Below are 14,687 nucleotides of genomic sequence, written 5' to 3'. Positions count from 1 at the left end.
GTCTGTGCATTAAAGTGGTATGCTGGCAAGAAATTCAAAATTATTATTCAAGAAATAGTGTCTGTTACTCTGGGCCATCCATAAAAATGGACTGTTAACAATTTTCATAAAAGATAACTGTTAAATTGAACAAATGAAATTCTGAACACAGAAATAATTTTTTTTCTTTCATTTTACCAAAATGAGATTTAAATCATCTGATAAACTGACCCTTCCAGAGCTGTTTTTATGAAAATGAATGCTTAATTGATTGCTTTTTAACTTTTACTGAAAAATTTAGTTCGATTTTAAAATTAAGTATCCCTTAACAAATATTTTATTTTGCATGTAATTATGTATCAAAATAACCATATATTTATAAAAAGGTGTTGCTGAACCTGTTTTATTGTTTGAAGTAAAGATTTGTCAAAAATACAGAATCCTTTGTTCCAATCAGAACAAAAAGACTGAAAGCATGCACCGTTTAATAAAACATTTCCATGACATGTTAAAAATCTGTTCAAAAGGAAGAACACAGGCACTGAATTATGAACACACAACTTTTGCATCTAAATGAGATTTCTTTTCTTCCAAAATAAAACACTGAACAGTCATAATGTAAATGCAGGAGGGATATGAGGGAATAATCATACTGATAAAACCCAGTAAGTAGTTTTTGTTTGTGGGTGCGGCACACCACCCAACCGTAAAATATTAACCTGGTTTTCTTCTCAGACCAGGATGGAGGAAGGTAAGGGGCAACACTGACGTGTTTTTAGTGTACAAAAATAAAAGTTAATGTTTAAGTACAGGCTGCAATGCAGCATACAGCCCAGTCACTTGGTGCTTCCAAATCTCACCTTATGATGGACCAAAACAAGGAACAAACGTAGTCTGCAGCCGTCACAGCATTAGCTGACTATATAAAGGGAGCATAAAGGTATTAAACCTACACAAAGTATTTTAGAGGTCGATCAGGATAGGATGGCTTAAACATAGATTAACATATATAAGCAGGTATATAAAAAGGACTAAAGAGAAAACTACCGGCTACCCAACAATGTAGAAACACCAGAGAACCTGCCCGAACTCAAAGACCGAACTGCTGCTGACTGAACGCGATCAAAATCAAAACAAAACTCATGACAAACTTATCAACAGCCAACTCTGCACATGAGCATGAGTCCTCGGGTAGACGTCAGCAATTAATGGCTGGAATGAAAACTGCCAGTCTGTTAATGTGCGTGTACTCTGTCTGTCTTCTTTAATCACCCTTAGTGAGGAGGTCTTCTATGTAGGCGTCAAGCTCGTCATCTGTGTTTATGTCAATGTCCTAAAAGTGTAAAAAAGGTTATATTACTTACTGCAAACAGCAGCAATTACATAACAAAAATTCATGGACAGCTAAGAGGGAACAGTGTATTTTGTGATAATATGTCAAGTTTCTTGGAGGCTTGCTAAGTGCAGAGGAAGCAATCTTACCTCTTGTACTTTTTGCAGGAGTGCTACAATGTTTGTTCGTAGTTTCTGTAGTTTCTCGTCGGCCTCCCTCAGTTTCATTTCATTGCTGTTGCTCTTCTCTTCCACAGCTTTGGCCCTGGCATCAGCTCTGCTCTGGTACGAGTTACACAATGACTGGAGACCTGATTCATACTGTTGGAAATACTCTTTCTACAACAAGGAGGAGAAATACATCAATACAAAGGCATTCAATACTCCAGAAAGTTAACACATTCCTAGATCTGATATGAATTATTTCACCTAGTAGTAGGGCTGCGTGATTATGGCCGCATGCAGCACAGAAACAATTTTTTTTATACACTCTTTGCATATGACTTGTTCACATCTAAATTCAAAATACATCCAACTGTTGGATGATAAAGGATGATGATGGATGATTTCCATTTACAGGCTGCTGCTGCAGGGTGTGTACGCAACAAACACCTCTTTAAAAGTGGAGGCTGCTGTTATTTTAAGAAGCACTTGATTTGATATGAAGCGGAGGTTCTATGAGAGTCCTATGAGTTCTATTGTGTTTGTTTATTTGTGGGAATCTTAAAACTTAATCCTGATTAATAATCAATTCATTGTGTAGCCCTAATGCGTACTGTTGCTAGACAACCAATTTTCCACCAGATACAGTTCTGCATTCTCTAATATTTCAATTGCTTTCAAATTAAAACTACTTTTTGAACCCTAAGGATCAATCTATTAAAACATCTATGATTTATCTCACCAAAGGAAAGCCCACCAACTCCTCAGCCGTCATGCTATTAACATCGTCCTTTGGGATCCGAAAAGCAGGAGGGAAGAAGTAACGCAGCATTGTCCTGGAAAAACAAACGGCGCAGTGAACACACCACAGTGCTATGAAACTATGAGCCCTGGCTGTCATAATTTACACTGTGTGTGCTAAGTTCATAGCCATCGGCTCACCTCAACATGGTGACCAGACTGTCAGTCACCTCGCGACTGGTTCCCGGTTGAGTAGTGTCAGGCTCCATGGGTGCTGGCCCCTTCTCACCCTGTTGGGTGTCAGGCGTCTGAGAGATTGGAGATGGCGGCCGCATCAACCGGACCTCATCACTACCCTTGAACACCCTTCACAGACACACACATACAAGTATAAGAAACAAATTAACTCGTAAAGTCAAAAAAATATGCCCCGAATGCTGCAACACAGTTTCTTACCATCTGTCTTTAGGGGTGGATCTGGGTACGTAGTCAAACTTCACTTTCCAGCGAACACTCTTTTTATTTGCCTCTACAGCAATGACTTTGCCTGTGTACCACTCTTTGTTCACACGGACTTCAACCAGCAGGCCCTTATCTGTATGAAATAATACATAGGTAGAAACTCCTATTCGAGTGTTTGTTTTTCAGTTATATGTGTGACACTTCAGTGTGGAGCAGTCAATCATCTTACCTTTCTGAGCATTTTTAATGTTGATCTCTGGTTCCTCCTGTTGGGGCTTCTCAGATGTCTGCAAAAACAAAAAAAAATCTAAACCCCCACAACACTGAGACACGCTGTTAAATAGTAAGACAGAGTGAGGCTGAAAGAAGCGATGTGCATCCCTGTTCATGAGAGAAGTGGAAGTCCCATAGTGATCTCAGGCGTTGAGTGAAAAGTCATGCATGATTGCGGCTGTTAGAAGAGTACGACTTCAGTTTTAAGAGGATTGTTAGAGAAGAGAAGGATAATCTGACGAAACCCCCAGATCAGCTGAAAGGTTAATTTGTCATTGTTAGAGGGTGTGCAAGACAATGCAGCCAAGCGTTACATGAGGGTAGTAGAGAGAGGGACCGAGCAAAACTACCTTCGCTTTAGCCCCATGCTGTTGCATGGAAACGGATTTAGGGGTAGGGGTTGGTGTCTGCCGTATAGGAGCAGAAACTCCTTTCTTCTGGGTGTTAACCTGCAAGGTCAAGAGCAGAGTAGCTCTGATTGGAGTTTCAACCACCTACTTAGCCATCCAGCAATGCCAGCCTTTCCATGTTTTCTTCATGAAATGAGCCTAAAACTAATTTCGGCATCATCATCTTGCCATCCAAATACTGCAGGACGCTAATTAAGCAGTGCTCACTGTGGTTTATCATCACTTCGAATGAGCTTCGATTATCTGTCATCATATTTTATGTTGTTGTCATAACCCAACTAAAAAAATGATATAAAAACATCCTCAATTCCTTGAATGAGGTGATTCATCAGATCAAACAAGTCTTCTATTAAAAGTAACTTTCTTTACTGAATGAATTTAATTTACGGTGCTGCTAAACCGTCAGTTTTGACCGTGGTGAAAATATTGTTTTTGACAGGCTAAACGGCAACAAATATGGATAGAATGATAATATTTTGTTAGATAATAACATGCTGTGAATTTTATCAAGCTCATCAAATTTTGACTTTTGCACTTTATATCACTCTGAAATAATTGGAAATGTTTGGATCACACAAGCTGGAAGCAATCCTAATGGTAAGAGTGTAGCCTAATCTTTATCTGCAACTGTGCAGAAATACCAGGTTTAGACAGAACAGACATGCAAAAAAAAAAAAAAAGTAAAAAAGCTGCACAGTATTTGAATGATGATTTAGCATTCAAAGGTCAACATTATGAATGATGCCTGAAACTTTTTGATACAGCCCTACTTCAAAGTCTCCTGATATAAAGATCTGCAGCCTTTGTAACCCTCTTTCCTGATTATCTACTTGATTTATATTTGTGACACTTCATCTGTTATGGAAGAACTTCTTTGGTGTTGTAAACAAATAGCTGCCCCAAATCTGTTTATTTCTGTCTCCTCTCCTTCACTTTGTCTCCTTTACTAACTCATTTCCAAGAGGTGAATCCCTTGTGAGAGACAAGTGTTTCTAAAGCAGGAAAGGCAGCAAGCTGCAGAAAACAGACAGCAGCACACGACATTTCAGCGCAGTCCTCACAGCTGACACAGCGGCACACAGCTCATGCTGCCATTTCATTCTGTATGTTGCGCGGTAGTAATGAGATGCACCATTAAACATCTGAGCTACAATCTCTTTGACGTGATCTTGAGGAAAGCCTGCTCGAACTGTATTCTGTTGTACGTTTACCTCTTCGTACTTGACGCGTTTAGGAGGTGAGGCTTTCTCCACTACTTTCCCACGGTTACCAGCTGCTGCAGCCATCTTAGATTTCTTTATCTGTGGTTCTTCCTCTCCACTCTCCTCCTCACTCTCGTCCTCGCTGTCCTTCTCCTCTTCTTCTTCCTCCTCTTCTTCCTCCTCCTCCTCCTCACTGTCCTCCTGCTGTATGACTCTCTTGCGTTGTCCAGCAGAAGCTGGTTTGGCTGATGATGCTTTGACAGATGTCTAATCAAGGAGAAAGATATCACTGTTTCACACAGTTTTTTGGGCGTTTTCTATGTAAATGCAGCCATATTAAATAGTTGTATCAACCAAAGCTTCCTTTGTTTTTTTTTGTGGTATTGGTGGAATATTTCCTAAAACCTGTTACTTACCCTGGAGCTGCGGCTGGGTGGGGGTGTTTTGGCAGTAGCTTTGGGTGAAGGCTTAGCTGCAGACGGAGGAGGTTTTGCTGCAGGTGTTGGTGGTTTTGCTGCACTTCTGGACCTGGATGGCTCGACTTTAGGTGGTGGAGGTGGAGGGGCGGGTGTTCGGGTGGGGCGCTGAGAAGCTGCACGAGATGGAGGGGGGCTTTTTAGGTGAGCAGGGAGCGGAGGGGAGCGAGGGCGTGTTATGGACCTTTCAGACGATCTTGTTGCCTGAAGGAACAACATGTAAAAAAGGAAACACAAACAAACAAACACTTCAGTGAGATACAGAATGAGATCTGGATCACCATTAACTGCAGTGTTGGTCAGCTGCTGTGTGCTTAATTTGTTGGCCAACATGTACAGGCACTTCGATGTCTGTATTGAATGGCTTTGCAGCACAATCAAATGCTGTCAAGCAGGTTACTGATCATACACAGTAAAACTGATTATTTATAGTTCTTGTTTGGAAAAGTCTGTGAAATTCGCTGTGACTCACTTTCATTAAATGGCAGCATAATTCTGACATTCTAACACATTTTAAATTTTTTTTTTTTTTAATACCTGTAATACATTTTCTGTTATTGCTCACATTTCCAGTGACATTGCAATAACATTTTTTTAATGATGCCAAGAGTTTAAGAGATAAAAAGCAACTGAGAGTAGTTTGACGGAAGTATTGAGAAAAAAATCACAAAATTAGATACCAACAAGAAGCACAGCGTAGGGAGTTTGTACCTGAGACGAGCTCTCTGTTGGTTTCATGCTGACTTCCAGCGGGAGCTTCTTTACATCTGCTGCAGATTTGATGGTGCTAGTTTTCTGATAAGATAAAGTACAATTTATTATGTCTTGATGTACTCAAAACAAAGATCGACACAATGAGAGAGAGATAGAGAAGGGTTAGATACCTGCAAAGCTTCTAGTTTCTCCTGCTGCTGTTTGATTTTCTCTGCTAGCTCTTTCTGTTTGTCCTCAGCTGTCTGTTTATCTTTCTTTAGAACACCACATGGCAAATTCTGTTTCTGTTCGGCAGCGTCACACCTGAAAAAACAAAATACACAATATATATAGCATGTAGGAACAATACGGCAATATCATGACAATGAAAACTGACATGCAGTACATGTTAGATGAATAATTCAACTAATACTACAGCGTGAATTGCAACATTAAAGCCATATCCTATAAAACAGTATTCTGTGTGGACCTGTCCTGGGTGCCGTCAGGGTTCATGAGACAAACCCAACTGTCTGGGTAGCGTTTGTCCACAGCATCCATCTGGAATGGCAGTGTTCTCCACTTTAAACATTTATCTGAAAATAAATTGCAGAGTCAGAGAGTCAGTGTGAGCTTGTAGCAAGAAGTTAGTTCGTTGAGATATAGCATGCGTGTTTTGTGTGCATATCTGAAACTTACCACACTGAATAGTTAATGGTATCTCCATAGCGCGACGTCTCTTGTATCTCTGCTCTGATGACGGAGGTGCAGACCAGCTGGCAGACAGGTATCCAAACTCATCCCAGAACTTTACTATGCCTTTCTGAGCTGCACAACACACACAGACACTCAGTTTTTCCAACAATATACTTACAGCAATATGTTATTTATTCTTAAAAAAATAAGTTATTCAACTGAATGTTTAAAGTGGGCATTACTGAAGTGAACACAAACCCTCTTTTTCCTTACTGCAGCTGTGCAAATCTGTTTTGTTTTGCTTTATTTGAACTGTGTAGGTGAAGTGTTGGCGACAACTGAAAATCCATCAGTAAAGAGAAACTCACCAATGTTACTGTCCTTCCAGTATTGAGCTAAATGTTCCCCCATGGATTTCAGTAAATGTCGATACTCCTTAGCATCTGCAAAGTCCTGTTTGTTGTGAGTGGGCTCCAGAATTAAATATGGGACATCCACTACTCCGACCACACCTCCACAGGCCCTAAAACACACAAAATCACATAACTATAAAATGTTTATTTAATCATTTAAACACTGTCACTTCTACATCTCTTAGTGCATATATTACTCACATGCCTCCCTCCAGCTGGGGGCCTGTTTTCTCATACATCTTGATGAGACGAGAGCAGTTGTACACAAACATCCCATCCAGGTCCCTCTGTTCAATGTTTACTCCGAATATAAAATTCAACTCCTTGGGCTCCTTAAGTGCTCTGAGGAACAAGATAGTCTGAGACGTGTATTGGGCTTTCTTTTCAAGTAAGTGTAAGTATTCTACATTATTTCTATGCATACAGAACTCAGTTTACAGATGTATACATAAATTACACAGCAATTGTTTTGATCAACACATATTCCAACATTATTATACATTTCTTAAAATTTAAAATCTAAATGATTGTAAATCTATGAAAAGGAGAAATAAGGTTTTTACAATGTTGTCTATCATACTTTTGTTTGGCTTCGAGAATCCTTTTCTTCATGTCATAGTCCCGTCGAAGCATCATGGCTGAATCTTGAACCTTCCTCAGAATTGCCTGGAGGAAGAGAGAGCGGAGGGAGACATCAGTCGAGACACAACAACAACCTTAGATTTAGGTAGAAGTTTCTGAATATTGTCAAGTTCTAATGTAGAAACAGGCATGTTTTTGCTTAGACCTGTTATTATGAAGAAGGTGTTAATTGCACAATAAAATAGCAGCAGAATATCACTGGTGTTTGGATAAGTTCCCTTTAAGCCTCCCTTTCACTATGAAATTCTATCTGCCATCAGGTGCAGTCTTCCGGGAAAATGAAGACTCAATTTACGGCACAAAGAAAACTTTCTGCCACCAATAGAAAAAAAAGTACAGTGCATTTGATTTCTCCAGCAGCTATCTTTTGGTATACCCAGTTACCAAAGACAATTAATGTACATTTTTTGCAGTTACTATCGAAAGCTGCGCCAACAATAATACCAGTTAAAAAAGCTAGTGGAGGAAAGGCTAAAAAGTTATTGGTTTACACTTTAAGACAGAAATGTTGTAACTGTTTCAAATTAAAAACTTGTTTAGATAATTGCATTTGACAAATTATAAATTAAATACAAATTAAATATCCTCTTTGGCTTACCCGCGAATCTTTTGACAGGTCATCTCCTAATCTGGCCTCCAAAGCTATCTGCTTACTCTCCGCCTCTCTGGCTTTCTCTTCCGCTGAAATGGATAGCAAAGTTGTTAACTGATGTGTTTGAGGTAGTCATAACAAACATCATGGTAAAATGTAAACGAAAACACAAATGTCAACACTGACTCACCAATCTTAGCAAGGTGATCTGCTTTCTTCACTTCTTGCTCAGCACGAGTTTTGAAACGAGTCGATGTGTATTTATAAACCCTGTAAAAAAACAAAAAAAAAACGGTAATGTAAGTCTCATTATTGGACTAAAGCAGCTGCAGACACACTATAGTTATCATATCACCTTGGTTTATATAAACAGCAGGACAGTCTCTTGGTCCTGACTTTATGTCCCTGGATAAAAATCCTCATGCGCGGGTCGATGTACAAAACAGCAGCGTATGCTCTAAATGACCTCCTCTCTGGCTTCCTGTGAGATAGGGAAGGGCGCAGCACAGCCATCAATAAAATCAACTTAAACAAAGGTTACAAAATGCAATTCCTTTCATCATGGGTTAGATGGTTAAATGGAGTCACTCACACTCCTTCAACAGGCGTCCCAGCCATCAGTATGTCCTGGTGATCTGTCTCTACATCCAGCTCTGGTTCTCTGTTGTCCATCAGCTTCAGATTATAGATGATCACAAGAGTGCCTTTCAACAAAATAAAACATAAAAGTAAGCATCACAATATCAACCCCTCCACAACAATAAAAATGAAAACAAAAATCAATGTTAAAAATAATATTGACAGAGTAAAGCTTTATCCAGAGACATCTGAAGCATCACTTTCAGGAAATGCTTTACAGATCATTTTTACAGTGATATGAATTTAACATAAAGTCTTCACATGAAGGTGTTCAGCATGCTTACCACTGCTACTTTCTATTTTGTTGAACTGCTCCATCAGCTGCTGTTCATTTTTAAAAGGTGAGTATTTGAAGATCAGCTCTGTCTCTATGGCGTACTTCTCTGGATCAGAGGTCAGCGGTTCCTTGGTCTTCAGATCCCAGGAGGGGAGGGGTACAATCACCTGAAGAGAGACAATTGAAAGAAGTTTATAGATACCTGACAGGCTTCAAGTCTAACAAAAAACTCTCACTAATTCAAATTGAAATTGAAATTCCCTCAAGGCGTCCTTGAGATATTGTGTTTACAAGAATGGGCTGGATGGATGGACAACCCAAAAACACGATGCCTCAGCTATTGCCAGCGTGGAGGCATGAAAAAAGACCCATAACGTAAGCTAGAACTAATCAAATTCAATCACTTACTTTTCTCTATCCATTTGATCTTTTTAGAAAGAAATTGCCAATCTGCCTCGCTGACACCGTTGTGAGCTGGGATAATTGAATAAATGTGTACATGAACATTTTGTATAACCTACTCTATATTTCTGCATGCTGTTATGTGTACATTTTGCTTTTTGTATATTTCTGGATGCCGCTATGTACTGGCTATGAAAACACATACCCCTCTCGGCCAAATAAATCTCAATCTATTCTATTGTTGCTGACTGAGATTCACATAGGTTGTCTAGCATATAGACTTAGCGATAAACTATTAAAAAAATCGTATCTAAAAAAAAATCACATAAGTAATAATGAATTGCTCACTCTTTCACTTGAAGAAAACAGTATTTATCATTTAGTTGTATTGTCAATTAATTGAGGGGTTTTTTTGAGTATGTGGCAAGTACCTACATATCATCAAATATTTTAATAATGCACATTTAGTTTCACCATCACGTCACTTATCACTAAAAAATCTACCATCTATGTCACAGCATTGTATAAATACTACTGCCTTTCTAAGTGATCCGTGTCAGCCAGCTTTCTGTGTTCTGTGTCAGTTAGTCTGCGTTTAGTCTTGTCTCTGTCTGGCCTGACCCGAACGCTCGTCTTTGTTGTCTTAATTTCTCATCTTTGTTGTACTATTTCATCATTGTCTAAGTTCGTCGTTTTACTCATCTTCATTTATGTTGTACTCATTTATTGTACTCGTATTCATTATAATTGTAATCAGAATTGTATACTCATACTTTTGCTTGTATTAAACATTTCCTGTTTGAAGCTTCAACCAGTGTCTCCACCCTTCAGAATTCATCACAGAAAACTCATACTATCACTAACAATGGCATCCTCTGTTCAACAGCTCTATCTATCAAACAGTTGACTCTGACCTCATCTAGTCCCTCCTCTTCATGGAACGTCCTTGACAGGAAAAGGCAGGTCAGCGTGTTGTCCTTTTTTGTGAACAAGATGAAGTCTTTCCCAATACGCATGGAGCCGCTGTGAACACCAAAATGTTTTTAAATGATACGTGATATGATTGGAACACTATTGTACCAAATATACAATTTTATAATCACACAAGAAGTAGGTGAAATGTCTTACGATTTCAGTCCGTTTCCATACTGGCCAATCTGAGTGGACTCAGGGGATCGTTTACTTGACTTTCCAAACTGAATCACATGAGTTGCCTCATCTAGTAAAGGAAATATGTTCATTATCATCATTCACACACGATGTGGAAAAACTAGTCAATCTTCATTCTGACTGAATAGAAATGAAAAAGAACCCGCTCCCTCTGTAGATATGAAGGACTTAATCTAAACCAATGAAAAAACACATCTCTTAATTTTAGGTGATTATAAACTAATGAAAACACAGTTATGAATATTATCTTCCAGTCCTGCCAATAGATCTGACTAAATCCTACACACTGGACCTTTAAGTGATTTCATAAAGTAGCACTTACGAGGGTCCATTCCAATACCGTCATCCAGAAAACAGAGCATGTAGCCGCCCCGCAGCTCTGGTCTTTTTTCTGTCAGCAAAGCAGAAGGGGGAAAAGACAATGATTGAATGTGCATGCTTCAGTGTGTGAAAGTGGGTATGTTTTTCTGAGGTGTACCTGAGTAGATGTCTATTCGCGTGGCATTGGCATCTCTGTAAAAGAAATAAAATCAACTATGAGATGTTCTACTTGTAACAGAAAGTATATCTAGCTTTTTTAGACTTCATTATTTGTCAACAACAGTATGTTTTGTTGCTAATCATTATGAGTACCGTGAATTGTCCACAAGCTCTGCCAAGGCTCCAAATAAGAACTCGTGGGTTGTCCTGAAAACAGATCATTCATTTAATTAATTCACAAACTTGAATTTTAAGAGGGCTTTAACTTGAGTTAACAGAGCAAACTGGTCATAGAAAGAGGAGGAAGAGGAGATAGTTGCTGCCAAAATCTGATCACCACAAATTCTGCATGGGATTGTCCTTCAGTTAAACAACCTATATTTCCTTAAGTCTATTGAGGGATACTGTAAATGACAGTGCAAATGAAACAGAGGATTGCTACATGTATTTACTGGTTCTCTATAAACCACTCACATGTGTTTGAGCACTTATTCATAAAGTACACAGAGCCTCTTAGTTGGTACTAAGTACCACTTGATGACAACATCTTGTGATAAAACAACAATGAAGACGGTAACTGTGTCATGTGATTATAACTTATACCTATATTAAGTATGTAATACTAGTATAAAAGTCTCTTCTCCATGAACATTTAATATATATATAAGATATAATATATATTCTTTGCCAACCCTAGTTAATTGTTACTCTATCAAGTGTCACATGTAATGACAAATGCCCACCAAAAGTTCACCAGCTATTTTTAGTTCTATTAACAAGACTTAATTGTTTTAGTCCTTCTCTGGTGGTTAAACCCTTCCTTGATCTGTCCATAATCCCTTAGCAGTGGATTTGAAAATGAGTCCAGGATGTGATATCATCTGAGTTTCTAAATTTGTTGACTGATGAACTAAAACATGTTAAACATGGCCCGTTTTTTCTAGTCGAGCTACAACACAAGAAAATGTTTTGGTCTGCTTGTTGTAGCAAGGAGGACTGGATCCATCTTTGTGGACAAAATGCAACTGTCTTTTCATGACAGTGAATACTGTGAACCTTTTTTTTTCCAGAATAACAATGAGTGCTATTCAGTGAATTTAGTATTATCAGACAGGTTTTAAAGTCCAAATAAGTCATGACACATATGGTTGTGAACAGAAAGCCATAATTCAAAAACACAATTCACTCAGACATGAACTGATATTTTGGATGACAGCAGCACCGGAAATGAAGATGTACCTGAGACTACTGATGACGGCAAAATTTGGTTTTGTGCGATTTATTTATCATATCACAAAGCTGAATTAGAGAATGACAAAGCCAGCTCAGATGATATGAGCTCTTAAAGTGACAACCTGTTAATCTTTCACTGCAGGTAAAAATGTCACAAATGGCAACATAAAAAATATATTGCAGTTAGTAGTTCTTAATAAACATGCACAGGAAATATTGTTTTATGGTATGTGCTGGGTATGTAATAATGTTAAAAAAGACCATTTTAAACTGCAGGAACAATTAATGTTGTAAACAAAAAGTACATGTTTGTAATTTCACACTTTATACACACAGACAGACTAGAGTTTAGTTAATGTTAACTAACAGTCATAATAACAAGTATCACATAACTGACATAATTAAAAAAACAATGTTCCCTTCTCTTCTATAATCAGATGATCAGGTTTAACAGGATTTAACCTGTTTCTCTATATAAATAAGATTTTAGCTTGGATTAGGGTAGGTATACAGAATATTTATAGTTGTGAGGTGCATCTGTACAATCAATATTGGGCGTTGACTTGTTGTATCCCTGCCACCCATGTGTGAGTACAAAAATGATTACATGGATGATCTGGTAGTCTAGTTGGTGGTCTGTAGTATTTTCAATCACAATTATGTGTAATCCCAAATGCACAAGCACATATTAATTTCCAGCAAGGAGGTACTTACGAATTTGTGTGCAGGTACTCAAATGTGAGCTGAGCCCTGCTCAAGTTGCTGTAGTTAGAATAGGCCATGGCCACGGAGAATTATTCCTGTTTCCTTTCGGATTTCCTGTTTATCTTCTTCCTTTCCAATCCACCTCTAGTCCAGAGCTTTCATCCTTAAGAGGACAGAAAACCATCTTAGGTCTTGTGCATCTACATATAATGTGCCTCACTCCATTAACTCACACCACGGACATGATGTGACAGCAGCCAATGTGGACACTTTACAACAACACGTAGGGTTCAAGTTAACACCAGCACCTTAATAAAAGCCTGTCCCCGTGTGATGGGGAACCACGTGAGAGGCCTGCTTGCTGTAAGAACAAAATATTATGGCAGAGAGCGCCTTTGGCCACAACCTTAGCTATGAACACACTGCAGCTTCAGCAGAAGACAGGTCTTGGTCCAGCTATTTCACAGCAACGTCAGAAAGACCAAATCATGTTTGGTGAAAGCATATGATATAAAGGTCTAAGACATTATGCCTCAACTGCTACAAACGTTTAACGGTAGGCTAACATGGGCTAACGGACATTTAGGTCTTTTTGAGTGTTTATGAGATAACGCTAGCGTGCTAGTTAGCTTCACCCTGTGGAAACATGTTAGCTAACGTTAGCCCCAGCGACTCATTTTCACCGACTTTGCAGACCGTTTGCCACTGTGTAACGGCTTCGCGTTGGTGTAATAATATGTCCAAAGAGGAATACATACTTTGTAACGTTATGTTTCCTTTGCCCTGGCAATAAACGATTCACAAGGCCGCGAAAAATCCAACCACTCCGACGACGTTAGTTACTTGGGCATCCTCCGGTCTACAGAAATCCCGCCTCTATTTTTCTGTACTCAGCCAATAGGAAGGCAGCTTGTACAGATTCTTAACGATGATTGGAGGAGAAGTCTTGCAACGTAGATGAGGTAACATACCAGTGGTGTCTCTCACTGAATTTATTTTTTCGGTCGGTTTTATGAAATGACAGGTTTAAAATAAATATATTCACCAGTGACAACACACAGTTACTGGAGAAAAATCTTTATCGTGTGTTTGTCAACCGATCATAATTAGCAATACAGACATTTTAACAGCAGGTCTGCTATTTTAAAAAAAAATATTTCCACACAAATAGGTCATTTTAACAACACCGAACCAGGCATAATGTTCAACTTTCAGAGATTTTAAAAAGTAAAAATAAAGAAAATACTCATTGGTTCCTCTAGGCCGTTTCAAAGCACCATTGCATCCTATGTGTAATCTTCCACATACCAATGTCAGGGTGGATCTTAGGTGGTGTTTTAATTTTTCTTGTTCTTATGGTTCACTCATATATTAACATACTTTTTGGTCATTCCTTGTAATAACTTATTTTTGTGGTATTTTTGTGTTTTGTTTTTTTTTTTAGTTGTACATTTTGATTTTGTATTCTTTGTTCTATGTTGTCTGTCTGTAACTTCTGTTGCTGCCTGTCTTGGACACTTTTAAAAAAGGATTTTTTTTTTTTATCTCAAGAGGGTTGTTTTCCTGATAAAACAAAAATAAAAATTCAGAGTCTCTGCAGATAGACAATCAATTATTTGGCAACATTAAACAGTAATGTATGTTTTACTTGCTCTCTTTTTGTTCTCCAGAGGGGAAATTTGCCAAGTTTGTAAGTGTTTTTTAGTCC

General features: G+C 38.5%; 1 protein-coding gene across 2 annotated transcripts; it reads right to left on the bottom strand.

Annotated features, from left to right (window-relative positions):
* Window positions 1–366: 366 nt before the first annotated feature.
* Window positions 367–13,885, bottom strand: morc2 (MORC family CW-type zinc finger 2). 2 transcript variants are annotated; one of them, XM_042488502.2, is made up of 28 exons: window positions 13,738–13,885; window positions 12,989–13,142; window positions 11,195–11,248; window positions 11,040–11,074; window positions 10,884–10,952; window positions 10,520–10,610; window positions 10,306–10,414; window positions 8,997–9,156; window positions 8,666–8,777; window positions 8,429–8,554; window positions 8,264–8,343; window positions 8,080–8,162; window positions 7,420–7,505; window positions 7,041–7,181; window positions 6,795–6,949; window positions 6,430–6,558; window positions 6,221–6,326; window positions 5,922–6,054; window positions 5,749–5,832; window positions 4,978–5,241; window positions 4,571–4,828; window positions 3,300–3,398; window positions 2,906–2,963; window positions 2,671–2,809; window positions 2,416–2,580; window positions 2,216–2,309; window positions 1,462–1,650; window positions 367–1,312 (listed from the first exon to the last, which is right to left on the bottom strand). In XM_042488502.2, exons 2-28 carry the CDS (start codon window positions 13,054–13,056, stop codon window positions 1,244–1,246), a joined length of 3,156 nt encoding a protein of 1,051 aa, XP_042344436.2. In that variant the 5' UTR covers window positions 13,057–13,142; window positions 13,738–13,885; the 3' UTR covers window positions 367–1,243. The 2 variants fall into 2 exon arrangements, with proteins under 2 accessions (XP_042344436.2, XP_042344437.2); XM_042488503.2 differs by lacking the exon at window positions 3,300–3,398.
* Window positions 13,886–14,687: the final 802 nt, after the last annotated feature.

This window comes from Plectropomus leopardus, chromosome 4 (assembly GCF_026936395.1).
Source record: "Plectropomus leopardus strain MGB_pleo_1.0 chromosome 4, ASM2693639v1, whole genome shotgun sequence".
Classification (NCBI taxonomy): Eukaryota; Metazoa; Chordata; class Actinopteri; order Perciformes; family Serranidae; genus Plectropomus; species Plectropomus leopardus.
Note: the sequence above shows the minus strand (reverse complement) of the source record. Positions and strands in the feature narration are given on the sequence as shown.

Excerpts from the sequence above, each read along its gene's own strand:
- morc2 (XM_042488502.2), bottom strand. The coding sequence starts at position 13,056 with ATGGCCTATTCTAACTACAGCAACTTGAGCAGGGCTCAGCTCACATTT. Across the intron at positions 11,075-11,194 it reads GAGCTTGTGGACAATTCACG|AGATGCCAATGCCACGCGAA; the intron begins GTACTCATAATG and ends TTTCTTTTACAG. Across the intron at positions 8,555-8,665 it reads GGGACGCCTGTTGAAGGAGT|GAAGCCAGAGAGGAGGTCAT; the intron begins GTGAGTGACTCC and ends CCTATCTCACAG.